Source organism: Pristiophorus japonicus, chromosome 13, assembly GCF_044704955.1.
Source record: "Pristiophorus japonicus isolate sPriJap1 chromosome 13, sPriJap1.hap1, whole genome shotgun sequence".
NCBI classification, from domain to species: Eukaryota; Metazoa; Chordata; class Chondrichthyes; family Pristiophoridae; genus Pristiophorus; species Pristiophorus japonicus.
Window position 1 is genome coordinate 175,636,998 of NC_091989.1, and position 14,993 is coordinate 175,651,990.

General features: G+C 41.1%; 1 protein-coding gene across 3 annotated transcripts in view; it reads left to right on the plus strand.

The window, feature by feature from the left end:
- Positions 1 to 14,993, plus strand: part of wwox (WW domain containing oxidoreductase) — a 1,164,136-nt gene that overhangs the window by 454,029 nt on the left and 695,114 nt on the right. For all 3 annotated transcript variants that reach the window (XM_070898280.1, XM_070898281.1, XM_070898282.1), the window contains exon 8: positions 11,157 to 11,421. In XM_070898280.1, the coding sequence (XP_070754381.1) occupies positions 11,157 to 11,421 (265 nt within the window). The remainder of the gene's footprint in view (positions 1 to 11,156; positions 11,422 to 14,993) is intronic.

The window sequence follows — 14,993 nt, forward strand, 5'->3', positions numbered from 1 at the left end:
CCTTAGGTTTTCACAGCAATGAAGTTGAATTATTTTTTGTACGAAGACAAAATACATATGTGACAATTAAGTTGTTTGCATATATGTTTTAGCATAGAAAAATGAAAATCCATTTTTAAAAATCTCCAATTCTGTGACACATAACATGAAGTTTATTGATCCGATCTCCTGTGGAAAAATGAAGATTCACCGTTGTAAAAGGTGTCGGGATTGCTGGGGTTAGGGGGGAATTGCTGTCCACTTGACAGGACTTGCAAAGAAATTTGTGAGAAAAGGGTTCAGAGATATCACGATTCAAGTATTTTCTGGAAAATAAGCTAATGTTTTTTTACCCACTGCGGACGAGATAAATTTATTCCCCTCAAATACCATAACTAAGTAAAAAAAATATATGCAGGTATTGTTATATATGCAACACCTTGTAACCAGCATTCTACTGCCACCAAAGGGCGCATCTGTTGGAGTCCCAAGGGATCCCAGCATCCCTTGGGAGCACTGTATATAAGCAGGCCACCCATGCTGTGCCAGCACTCTGGAGTCAGAATAAAGAGACTAAGGTCACACTTACTCAAGTCTACAGTACTCAGTCACCATACTTTATTTGAGACATAACAGGTATCATTGGGAAGTTGTGAATGCATGGTGAGTTATAGTCTGAACAAAAATAGTTTATCTGGTCATTATCACAGTGCTGTTTGTGGGAGCTTGCTGTGCACAAGTTGGCTGTGGCGTTTTCCACATTACAACAGTGAGTACACTTCCAAAGGACTTCATTGGCTGTAAAGCACTTTGAGACGTCCTGTGGTCATGAAAGACGCTATATAAATGCAAGTCTTTTTTTCTGCTACTTTGTTGAGTCTCTTAATAAAGCAGACGGTGATAGCTCTGGGAAACTGTATGAACTCAACTCCCGGGCTGCTCAGATGGGCACAGGCCACCGATGGACAACTTTGCTTATCCTACTTGACCTCTACACAGCACGAATATGACCAAGCCATCCTCATTCTCAGTCTTTTCTTCGTCATCCAGCTTTGTGACACTGCTCTTTCACGGTTCCATTATTAGGTAGATGAATGTAGCTTGCACATCTCCAGAAATAGTTTCTCTTCATTTTCCTGCATAATAACCTCTGGACTGCCCCAAGAATCTATTATTTCCACATATACATGCTTCCCTACAGTGACATCATCTGTAGACATGCATCCAGCTTGCAAATGCATGCTGATGATACCCACCACTCCCTCATCTCCCTCAACTTCTGGACTGCCTTTGTGCCGTCCGACTGTTTGGCTGACATTGAAACGACTGAAGCCATCATTTTTAGTAGCCCCCCCCCCGCCCCCCCCTCCCCAGTCCCACTCCCTGCTGAAAACTTGCCACTGATTCTATTTCTCTCAGGCTCAACCCAGTGGTTTGCAACATTGACATCCTGAGCTGAATTTCAGACCCAATATCTTCTGCATCATAAGGACTGCTTGCTTCCATTTCCACAGCATTATCTGCTTTCATCCCTACCTCAGTCATTTCAGCTTTTTAAAAGAGGTGAGGGAGTTGGATGTGTGGAAACATTTTGGGATTTAAAGACGAGGATGAGGATCTTAGGTTTGATGTATTGGAGGTTGAGGAGCCAGCATAGGTCGACTAGGACAGAACATAAGAATTAGGAGCAGGAGTAGGCCACCTGGCCCCTTCGAGCCTGCTCCGCCATTTAATAAGATCATGGCTGATCTGATCATGGACTCGGCTCCACTTCCCTGCCCACTCCCCATAACCCTTTATTCCCTTATCACTCAAAAATCTGTCTATCTCTGCCTGAAATATATTCAATGACCCAGCCTCTACAGCTCTCTGGGGCAGAGAATTCCACAGATTTACAACCCCCTGAGAGAAGAAATTCCTCCTCATCTCAGTTTTAAATGGGCGGCCCTTTATTATTTTTCCATTCGTCCAACTCCTCTTTTAAAAAGCTTCTCGATGGCCAGCTTTTGGTCGCACCTTATAATCTCTTCCTTCTTGGCGCCCATATTCCTCACCTATCTGTGAAGCACCTCAATACATTCTATTATTAAAAGGCACTACATAAATTGAAGTCGCTGTAAAAGCAACGTTAATCATTTTCCTGTAAAATTTGTAACTTTTTGTGACTCTATTATGTTACAAACATTCCGGCACCAGTGAGAAATAAGTTGGTGGTTGAAAGGTCTTTTAAACAAAATAATTTTTAAAAATTGTTCATTGCTTTGCCTCTCTCCTATTATTAGTAAGTTTTGCTGACTATTCATTTGGTAGTTGTTGAATTTTGGGATGGGATCGTTTTCTCGCTGGCTGCATCTTGCTGTTTTGGTACTTTGTGATGAAGTATTTATTGAACTTCATTAGTTGTAGCTTGAGCGGCCACTATTAAACATAGAAACTAGGTGCAGGACTAGGCCATTCGGCCCCTCGAGCCTGCACCACCATTCAATAAGATCATAGCTGATCATTCGCCTCAGTACCCCTTTCCTGCTTTCTCTCCATACCCCTTGATCCCTTTAGCTGTAAGGGCCACATCTAACTCTCTCTTGAATATATCTATCTATTTTTCTATAAAGGAGTTAGATGAAGTCCTTACTACTAGGGGAATCAAGGGGTATGGTGAGAAAGCAGGAATGGGGTACTGAAGTTGCATGTGCAGCCATGAACTCATTGAATGGCGGTGCAGGCTAGAAGGGCCGAATGGCCTACTCCTGCACCTATTTTCTATGTTTCTTCTATGTTTCTATTATATATGATGGAGGGGACTGACTCTCGGTAATAGGAGCTTTTCACACACACACCTGTTGCACTCGCTATTGGATTTCCTTTTCCTTTCCAGAATTAGCTTCCAAGCGCAGTCTATATCTGATTATTTTGACAATCTGCTCTGTTGAAAAAGCTTTTTAGAACAAAGCTTCCCTTCAGTCGCAGAACTGGACGGCATGCCAATGGTAACAAAAATGAAACCTATAAAGTAATTCTTCCAGCCACCTTCAGTATTGATGTGGTTGCAAATAATGTCCTTGATTGTATTCCATCAGGCCAACTGAACTATTGTTTTGAAAGATTTGGATCTTTCAATAAAATATGATTTTTTTTTGAAATGCTGCATGCACATTGGCTTCAGCCTTCATTATTAAAGATGCAGCAGAAACTGTTCAATGCAACCACCCTTGGAAATTCCTGATTTGATCATGTTGACTGACACCAGGTCACCATTTTGTACCTAAAATTGTTTTCTATTGCTGCCATAGTGTTTCTCTCCTTTACTCATTAAATATACAACTGAGATAGTTCTGCAGTGTAAATAGGCCAATCTAAATGGATGTGAATTTATTCAGCTCATTTCTCTCCACAATTATAAAACAATTGCCATTTGACACTGATTTGGGCATTTCTATAGCGCCTTTCACGACCTCAGGACATCCCAAAGCACTTTACAGCCAATGAAGTACTTTTGAAGTGTAGTCACTGTTGTAATGTAGCAAATGCGGCAGTCAATTTATGCACAGCAAGCTCCCACAAACAGCAATGTGATAATGACCAGATAATCTGTTTTTGTTATGTTGATTGAGGGATCAATATTGGCCAGGACATTGGGGATAACTGCTGGCTCTTCTTCAAATTACTGCCATGGGATCTTTTACGTCCACCTGAAAGGACAGGTGGACTCTCGGTTTTAGCGTCTCATCCGAAAGACGGCACCTCCGACAGTGCAGAACTCCCTCAGTGTCTCTGAAGTGTCGGCCTAAATTTTTTGAGCTCAAGTCACTGAAGTGGGACTGGAACCCACAACCTGAAGGACCCCAGTTGACCACAACAAGGAAAGTATAGTGACTGTTACAGTTGTAGATATTTCTGAATTTTCTCCAAAAGCTATTTGGGTTGTTAAGTTCAGACACATGATTATTAGAATCCAAATGCAATTTTGGGGTTTTGCTGGCTTTTCCCAGTAACCAAAACAATATGCTTTATTGCAAGTTGGATAAAAGTAAGATTGATGATGCTCCAAAAAGCTATCCTCTATAGTAATTATATGCAGGTTTCGACCTATTAGTTCCCATGTGTTGTGGTATCCACCGTTGGTTGTGTTATCAGGAGGAGGTGCTCAGTTGAGATCAGGTGTTACCCTATTATTAAAGGAAGAAGGATGAGCCATCTCGGGCTGCACCTGTTCAACTGCAACAGGTGTGGGAATTGGAGTTTGTGGGGCGGGGACCCGAAGATGATGGCTGGGTCTTCTCGACGTGGCCCACCCAAGACTGGAGTGCAGAGGTGGTGGAGAAAAGATGCCAGGGGTTATCACTGCTTTCCCAAGTGGTTTTGGCATAGGAGAGTGAGGCCCGACAGTGCTTGATGTCGTCCAACCACATTTGGTGATGGTTGGCTAAACCAGTTGTGCGCCATACACGCTGAAGGCTGCGCCCCTTGGACTGGAGGATGCAAAGATGAGGGCATGCCAGGAGGAATGACCAGGATGAAAGAGATTGAAGCCTTTACTGGGGACAAGGACATTAAAGGTGGAGGCACGGGAGTGGTTGAGCAAATCGACTGCTACAAAAGGCCAAATACTAGGTAGTTGGGAATTTGAAAGGTCAATTGTGACTTGGGGGCAGTTTTTTTCTCCCAGAGATGGACACAGAATGAAGTGGGACTGGAGATGGATAGGGGGATGTGAGTGGTGAGGGATACAGGAAGTGATCAGAGACGGCCTTGTCGGTGATCTCGAGAAGTGCCAGTGAAGTCAGGAGAGTGACCAAGGTGTGATTTGGTGATAAGAGGCCACATCTCCTCCTACAATCTTCAAGCTTTTAAAATTCAGGCTCTGCATTTCTTTCTTATTCACTTCATCTTTGCTTCTCTTTCAGACTGGGTGGTGTCTTGCCCTATGGGTCTTGAGCATGCCCTTGATGTTCTTCATTTTAAAAACAAATTACAAAGTCACAATTCTATATTTTGAACATCTCCATCTCATAACATGGGCCGGATATTTCTGCAGAGTTGCTCCTGCTCTGTTGCATTAACTTTGGAATTTACCACTTGCACAAAACAAAGCCAAGTCTGAATTAAAAGATTCCATAAAAAATCTACATAATATATTGAAAGTGCAGTGCACTTTTCCTGCGTAACACTTTCCCAACACACTTGTTGATAAGCCCTCTGTTGTTATAAAGCAGCACATCTTTTGACTCAGTGTGAGCAACACCACAGTACATGGTATTAAAAATGACAAATACTAAGTATCGACTTCAAGTCTATTACTAATCGTGGGGTTCAGATAAGTTAGAACATTTTAGCTCCATATCTGATGGCTTTTGATGTATGATGAATCCTTTAATTGGATTACTCAGGCACAATCAGTTCTGCATTCATTCATATATATATAAATGATCTGAACCCCTCAATTAGATTACTGCCTTGTTATCACTCATGTGTATCCATTAATCCTGGACTAAAGTGTAGAAGAGAATTATGTAAAGGCAATTTCACTGATGACAAGTTATGGCAGTTCTTTGTTGACTGCCAAGACCCATAACTCACTCACTTTAGATGTTGAGTGAATGATGGCTCACTTTCCATTGTTGGTGAACTATTCCTTTTCTTTTTGTGGACTTGTATCTCTAGATGCTTTCTTCAAATTGTTTTGGGAGCATTGCAAGCAACTATTTAGTGTTTCCACTTGTTTAAATGATCAGTTTTGAATTTAATGTGGGTGTAAATTCGATTCCCTGGGCAGTGGAATTGGTAAACACACTATGGAATCCTTGAGACGATTCCACATAAAAATTGCACGCAGCTTTGTAAAGGTATGTGAAACAGTTGTGAGTTTTTGTCCTGCAAGCATTTAATATTTTGCTGGCAGTTATAGGTTCGCATCATTCTCTTTTCCTTTTAAAATCTTTTGGCACAATTCCAGAATTGTTTTCATTATTTCTTCGGGAGAAAATACCAGTACTTAGCTTAAATTGTTAATAGGTGTAAGCATCTTTATATCAGTGATATACTGTATCACATTTGCTAAGTTTTGGTTGACAGTATTACAGTTTTAATCACCCATTAACTGGACTTGATGGATGATCTGTCAGCAATGAAAATTAAAAAGCAACCTTATTTGCATGTAATTGCATATAAAGAAAAAATGGTAAAATAAAATCATTTCTCCAGCATGCGTGAAAGCATGTGTCACCACCAGCTCAAATATTTCCCATTACAATTTGCAAAAAAGCTGCTACTGGAATAATGCATTGGTGTCTATATGCATTTTCTGAAACAAGTGACATCTACATATTTGTAAGAGTGACTACATTATACCTTTTCTCAGTCAGTGAGATGTATAATACTTGGTAACAAAAAATTAAACATCTGGCATTTAACGATTATGTCAGAGACAATTAAACATCACCATGTAGTTTCTTTGTTTCATGCTCCATCAAAGAATTGTTTGGTACCTCGTATGTCACAGTCCTTTTTATAGATGTAGGAACATCAAACCCTGCCACATTAATTTCTGGTTTGTAAGCAGTTATATTTTTAAATTCCCCCTCTCCTCCCCTCCTCTTGACAGGCACTGGTATTTATTGTAAAGCGCTTCTGTATTCTTGTGAAGTTACTGCTGGTGCGAAGTTTATGGCCATAAATTGTAATGTGACTAAATATGTAAAGTCTCATAATTCTGTTTATGGGGCAGTATCTGAAGGAAGTGATTTTACTATAAAGTTTCCTGAGTCTGTCAAACTGAAATTGATTTTTCAAACTCTAAATGCAAGTCTGTTTTGGATGAGGTACATCTTGTTTAACTGTGCTTGATGCTGATGAAGGAGTTCATAATTATTTGCGGAAATGTACGTGCACAGACTTAATCTTAGCAGTTAACGCTCCCAGCCATTCCATAAGACCATAAGAAATCAGAACATAAGAAATAAGAGCAGGCCATACAGCGCCTTGAGCCTGTTCCGCATTAAACAAGATCACGGTTGAATTTCTACATCAATTCCACTTTCCCGCCCTATTCCCATATCCCTTGATTCCCTTAGTGCCCTAAAATCTATCGATCTCAGTCTTGAATATACTCAAGGACTGAGCCTCAACAGCCCTTGGGTAGAGAATTCCAAAGATTCATAAACCCTCTGGGTGAAGAAATTTCTCCTTAGCTCAGTGCTAAATGGTTGACCCCTTATCCTGAGATTGTGACCCCTAGTTCTAGACTCTCCAGCCAGTCCCTTACGTGTCTGACCTGTGGTATGCCCGTTTGGTGGTGTGGCGTACCCTGCCACCAGCATGCGGAAATGGCTCAGTCACCTTCCAAGGTGTTTCATAGGAGGTGGAGAGCTTCCATAATCTATTTCTTGCCAGTAGAAAGAGGATTGGGCTTCAATGAAAAGGCATAGATTCATTACTGGTAGGCAGCTGCCCCACTAAAATGAACAGTAAGCAGTGCCCTTTACGTTGTGGGAGCTGGAGGCATGGTGGCCCAGCAAGCAGTTCAGTGGGAGGAATTGGTTGTACTGTCCAGCGGTTGTGCTTATCTGCGTTTTTCTTCTGACTAAATCTGTAGTGAAAGAAGCAAATGGGTGTGTGTTTTGCGCAACGCACATTCATCTTCCTTATGTAGAAACCATAATCGTAGACAGGATACACTGAAGAGATTTGAATGATCAATCACAAAGTTCCGCTGAGCAGCCAGCCCACGTAGGACTTGTGTTACACTTCGAAACCCAGTACTTTGTTTATAGCTCATATTAAATCAAAATGGCATCTGTGCATTTAATAAAAATCTTATTTTATAGTGCTTCCCTCGAGCCCTGAGAAGTGTTTTGCCAAACACTCCTCACATCATAAATTTCAGTCTTAGCGGCTATATTTTGTGAGGTTAAGACAAAATTACACACAAATTTCTTTTGATAATGAATAAAAGTAGCAATTACTCTAGATCAAATGAAATGTGTGCAGCCTTTTTAAAATTACTGTAATTAGTAAGGCTCTGCAGCTTCATAAATTTTCAATTCCCTTTATGCAAGACTTGCCTATTATTGAGGTTAACCTAAGGTCTTGATTTATAGGCTCTTGAAATAAAACCGCATTGGTCCCGAATGACTGGTGACTACTGGTCAAGACCATACTTAAACTTAAAGACACTACTTACTCGAAGCACAACAGCAGATTTAACAGAAATTGAGTTGATTCTTTCCAAAAACATTGGTTTAAAAAATGTAAGGTCCCTGGCAACTGTCTGAGGCTGAACCAGACTGTTCGCAACCTTAGTGTCGTATTTGACCCTCAGATAAATATCCGGCAACATATCCGCTCCGTCACCAAGTCTGCCTCCTTCCACCTCCGTAGCGCCTCCCGACTCTTCCCTTGCCTCAGCTCCTCTCGTGCTGAAACTCTCATCCGTGTCTTTGTTACCTCTAGACTTGAGTATTGCAATGCTCCTCAGACTGGCCTCCCATCTTCTACCCTACATAAACTTGAGCTCATCCAAAACTCTGCTGCCTGTATCCTAACTCGAAGTCCCATTCGCCCATCACACACCCCGCCCCCCCCCGTGCTCGCTGACCTACATTGGCTCCCGGTCCGACAGTGCCTCAATTAAAAAAAATGTAATCCTTGTTTTCAAATCCCACCATGGCCTCACCTCCATCCTATCTCTGTAACCTCCTCCAGCGCTACATCCCTCCAAGATCTCTGCACTCCTCCAATTCTGGCCTCTTGCGCATCCCCAATTTTAATCGTTCCACCATTGGTGGCCGTACTTTCAGCTTCCTAGACCCTGAGCTCTGGAAATCCCTCCCTAAACGTCACCGCCTCGCTATCACTCTCTCCTCCTTTAAGATGCTCCTTAAAAACTACCTAATATCTCCTTCTGTGGTTCAGTGTCAAACTTTGATTGCTCCTGTGAAGTGCCTTGGGTCGTTTTATTACATTAAAGGCGCTATATAAATTGAAGTTATTGTTGTTGTAACATGTAGATTAATTCTTAACATTGTGACAATTGTGTGCTAGCAAGCCATCAACATTCTGTATGCACTGGTCATTTTTCGTAATAGGCAACAATCAGTAGCCACTCGGCATTAAGTAACTGTAATAGATATGTGTACCATGGGAGGGAGGAGAGAGAGAGAGAGAGAGTGTGGTTGTGGTGATCCATTGCCCTATAAATGTTATGTCAATAGGGGAGAGTTAGAACATCTGAGCAACATATTACTGCATGTAACGTATTTCTAACTTGGCAGAATGGCAAATTAAAATGCAGTATTTTGTTACCAATGCCACATGAGCTCTAATAATGGGGGAAAGATGGTCTTCTCTGTGCACTGTTAAAGATTGTAGGTGAATTAGTTTGATTAGCATTAAACCAGCTCCCAATAAACGTGTCAGTGTTACATAGCTATCCTGCCATTCTGCACCATCATTCAATAGTTAAGCAATTTCATTCTTCAAAGCTGAAAGAATGGATAATATGGGCCAATTTTATTGTCCTTGTCTCTGTCATCCCTGCCCTTGTTAAGTAAGTATAGTGTGCACAAATACACATGCCCCAGAAATGAGCACTGTATAGGATGAGGTGATCTAAACTTATAAGAACATAAGAATTAGCAGGAGTAGGCCATGCGGCCCCTCCAACCTGTTCCGCCATTCAGTAAGACCATGGCTGATCCTAGACCTCAACACTGTTCTGTCCGATCCCACATCGCTTGATTCTCCTAGAGTCCAAAAATCTGTTTATCTCAGCCTTGAACATATTCAATGACTGAGCATCCGCAGCCCTTTGGGGCAGAGAATTCCAAAGAGACCAAAGAGTGAAGAAGCTCCTCATCTCAGTCTTTAAAGGTCGACCCCTTATCCTGAGACTGTGTCCTCTAGTTCTGTACACTCCAGCCAGTATTGGGATTGAGTCAGAATTTTTTTTCAACCACGTGGATTAGATGCGGTCGAACCCTTTTTTTTTTGTAAAGAAAAAGTGCAACAAATCTGACCCTCTGTGTACATGTGCTAATATCTTGCTTTTCAAGCCAAATGCTTGCCTTCAACAATGCTAGTGCTCATACTGCAACAGTAAGTGGATGTCTTTTGCTGCTTGGTGTAGGATGGCTTAGAGGTTTGCACTGATTTGTTCCGGTTGCTTTCCTAGCAGGCTTGTTGTGGGCACACATTTGTTTCTGAGCAGTCTAGTTATGGGGTAGGGGGAAGGGCCTATCCATCTGAAACTTTGGTGGCCGAATGAAGGGGAGTTTTGTATCTGATCCTTGATACGAGTACAAGCCTAGTGATTAGCACTTCCAAGCTTAGGAGCCCTTTTAGATTCAGACTTCAAATTTAGAGGATCTGCATCCGTTTTTACTGATGCACAAAACACTAGCTAGGGCTAGACATTCGGTTCTTGGCACGAGTTTTATTTTTTCGCCCAAATTATTGTTATGGCAACACCGTAACTTCGAGCTTCAATTTGTGCAGCGGTAAAAATCGGCGTTGCACGAGGATTCGTGGCACAAACCGCGAATTTTCTGCAACTTTACTCCGAGGCCGATATCGCTGTGAGTTGGGCTTACGGAGGGGGGAAAACACCAAAAAATAAATTGCACAAAACAAAAAATAAAAAATCACAAAACATTCACAAGACACTTAACTAGCGAATCGCTGCAAAAGAATAAAAAAATACAAAACTTCAACTTTTTTGCAGGTCTTCATACCTACCGCTGATCCATGGGCTACAATGCAGCTTTTTCCTTGGTGTTTTTTTTCTTCCTAAATATGGGTGCTCAGAGGCAAATTTTTGGCGAAAGCGATATTTCAAGTCTTGCACGGCGATGCTCCTCTCTCCAGCAGTATTTGAGAAGTGCCGCTGCCATACCGTTTTTGGCAAAAACGGTGAAATATCGCTGGAAAACCGGTCGCAAGGTTGGCGAATCTTCAGCCCTAGGAGTATCATTAGATAAAATCGTTCTTTAGGATGCTAAAGTTAGGATGCTAAAGTACTAAATTTAAAAAATGTGATGTTTCCGAACAAAGTTCTGGTCTGAATTCATCAGCTGTGTTTCACAATAACTGCGTATTTTCTTTGCTAGACATTAGAAACATTTGATATTTCTGGTCACATTCATTCAAGCCAAAAAATGGCCATTTTTACATATGTATTTCAGATTCACTGATATAAAGGATCCCTCGGGGAAGCTGGATTTTAGTCTGCTTTCTCCTGCCAAGAAGGATTACTGGGCCATGCTCGCCTACAACCGGTCGAAGCTGTGTAATGTTCTCTTCTCGAATGAGCTGAACCGCCGCCTGTCACCTCACGGAGTAACATCCAATGCTTTGCATCCAGGAAACATGATGTACTCCTCACTGCACCGCAGCTGGTGGCTGTACACCCTGCTGTTTGCCTTGGCTCGTCCTTTCACCAAGTCAATGGTAAGTAACCAACTCGCACAGCACTTTCAAATGAGTCGGATTGCATGTTGTGGGAGGTGTCTGCCCAAAGTAAAAATCCAGCTGTACGTATTTCGCGTTGAGATTACTCAAGTTAAACTCGGTGTTTCACGGAGTCAGATACTTGAATTGGTGTGTAGGAGGATTTTTTTTTCTGGAGAAATGGAAGAAAATATGTGAAATAAAATTGTGCTTATAAAGGTCATCGAATCCTTGGAGCAGGTGGCTCAAACTAGAGATGTCCACTGTCATGTCTGTCACAGCTGATCTGGAAGAAGGCAGCACCATCCGACAGCTTGGGTGCACTACATACATTTAAAAAATAAGGTGTATTTTATAGAAAGATGATGGTACAATGTTATATTATTCAAATATTTTTGATGCCATATAATTCCTTCAATACTGACATAGCCATCAGAGAATCAGAGAATGTTACCGCACAGAAACAGGCCATTCATCCCATCTAGTCTGTGGCTGTGACATTGCCGATATAGCACTATTGCCGCTCTTTCAGTTTCTCTATCATCTTACTAGTACCATTGATACTTTTTGAATCACTGTCTTCGCTATACGTGAATGAAGAGCAGCATTGTCCCGTCACTACTGCCGTGTCCTTGGTATTTAAAGTTTTGTTGTCCTTGCTTGCATTCTTTAGTCAGTCTCGATTTTGTGCAGTGATACATTTTTGTCAAATCTTAAAAAAGGAGACAGCTGCTTACACCATAAGGGCTCAGTGATGTTTTCTGTTGGAAAGTGCAACTGACCAGCTGGTTGTGCTGTAAAACCCGGGTCATTGGCCAAGTAACGTGTTATTCCAACAAAAACCTTTGGTAGTATTTTTCGGATGAAACCATCTATCATCTTCTGCCATATAGAGCGAGTACCTTGGAGCAATTTATATCTCATAGTCTTAGTTTACTTGTTAACTGTAATGCTAGGGTATTAAATTTAGAGGGGACGAGCATTTTTAGGATACAATATTAATTTAGAGATTATCCTGGTAATCTTGCTTACGTGATAAAAATCTGTTTATTCTTCTCGATAGAATATTTTTATTTTCCTTAGGTTTTTTTAAAACTCATCTTGTGCTCAGCAATCGTGATAGTTGCTGTTATGGTTTACAGTTGTTGCGGTAAGAAGGGAGAGAAAGGGGCATTGTTCCCTCCCATTGCTATGACTAAAAATTGTGGTAGTCTCACATCCATATTTAATAATCCATAAAGTAAATTAGGATCTACTTTCAAAACAATCAGAAACATATGCACTAATTGCACCAAATGAAGTGTCATCTGGAGGGATCTTGTTTGAACTGGTCTCTCCGTGATGATATTTGGAATTTGTAGGCTTGTCGAGCAGATTACCATTATCCTGCGATTTGCACAATCCTTCATTCAGACAAATATTTTTGTTGGCAGGTTATGAGTAGAAGACTAGTGTGTGTTTGAGTAGCTGGAGATTAGCAGATGTTTCAAGCAACCAATGTATTTTTTTCCCCTTCTCAAAATGATGGATCAAAATGCCCAGAGCTTGCAAAAAGTTCCTGGACTATTGGGTTACTTTTCCGGTTCCAGTGGATTGCCATCCATTGTACTGGAGTTTTAACAGATGTGCTTTCCTCCGTTAATAGATGGGATGCAACCCAACTTCTGTTTCAATGGTATAAATTATGTCGAAGTAAAACGCACCAATCTGTCACTTTGGTTGTGGGCACCTTCCTTTCCGCCTCACCCAAATCAGATGATTTTATTTTACAGCTTAGTGCTTCACTCCAGCTTGATTCGAAGCAGGAAGTTCGTTGCTTTCTTTGGCAGAGCTCTGCATTAGTTTGGTACCTAGGTATCTGAATATTACTGGAACTTTCCTTTTACATTCCCCATCCTTTGTGTGCAGAGCCCTTAATGAATCAGACATATTTTATTCTGTGCGAAGTCTTTCATCGTTTGACAACAAGGACAATGAAGTTAGAGTAGAGTTACCCCACATTTTAACGTAGTCCATTTTTGCACTGTGCAGTTAAAAAAAAAAATCTTGCACTACTTTAAAAGTACTTTTTCATTTTTGTCATATGTGAATTTTAATTGTGCTTGTTAAAGGGAGGAACATTATTTTTTTTCTTTTAAGGATCCATAGTAATTTTATAAAATTTATGTTTGTTCAGCTGGATACACTATATAATTTCTCTGAGGTAAAAGGAAATCTCTTCTGACTTTGCAAGTAGAGACAATAAACACGAGAATACCCACATGATTGTAACTGGGGAGATAGACTGCTCAAAACACAGCAATAAAAGCTTAGCTATGGATCCCAAAGAAAATACATCCCATAACTGCATCAATTTATGAAAAGAAAAGAAGTTAATACTATTCGCTCTTTTTTTTTAAAGTAGGTTTTAACATCACCTCTAATTCAAATATATTCTGCGGTCATTTGCAACTATTACCAGGGCAATAATTTCCAGAGTTGTACGTTTACAGGGGGAAAAAAGTCATGCAGTAGAAAATAACTTTATACCCCTCCACCCCCACTGTGCCAGCCACTTTTAAGCAGTAAAACAAACACTCATATTAAAAATATTAACAGTGATATGGATCCCAATAGATCAGCTTGTGTTTTTCTCTGGTCTCTGGCACCTGTAGTTCTTGAATATTGTGGCACTGTGGGAGCATCTTCACCGCATGGATTGCGGTGGGTCAAGAAGAAGGCTCACCACCACTTTCTCAAGGGAAACAAGGGATGGGCAATAAATGCTGGCCTTGCCAGCAACATCTATAATCCTGAGAATGAACTTAAAACAAAACAAGACTATGGGCAACAAGAAAAGTAATGGAAGTATCATAGAATCATAGAACTGTGACAGCACAGACAGCCCATGCCAGCTCTCTGCAAGAGCACTTCAGCTAGTCCCATTCCCCCGCTCTTTCCCCGTAGCCTTGCAAATGTTTTTCCTTCAGGTACTTATCCAATTCCCTTTTGAAAGCCATGATTGGGTCTGCCTCAATTGTGGCTTTCAAAAAGGATTTGGATAAGTATCTGAAGAGATAAGGGATAACAAAGGTCTTTCATTGAGAGTAAAACCAAAGGTATAATTAAAGAGTGGAAGGAAAATAAGGAAAAGGGGTGAAGGGAACAATTAACAGACCCAGAATAGACACGAAGATTAAGATTGCATAAAATAGATATATTTGGAGAAATCAGTGGGATCCCTTGGTACCACTGTGGGATATGGCGGACATAACAGATAGCCAACAAATGGCAGCTGTCCTTTGTGACTATTTTGTGTCACTTTTTATAGATGCGTCAGATGACCTCCTTCTCCATGCAAGGCAAGGGGAAGAAAAACTGATAGGGGAGTGAATTTTCTCGGAGCTTCTCCTGGTCCACCGCCAGAACTGAAGCATAGGCTCTGTTCACACATGTAAATGGAGTCTCCTCTAAAGTTATAGTAAAGCGCCAAGGGAATTCACCCCATAGAATTGGATGTTGCCCATAAAAAAAAATCTAGGCTGACACTCCAGTGTAGTGCTGAGGGAGTGCTGCACTGTCGGAGGTGCCAT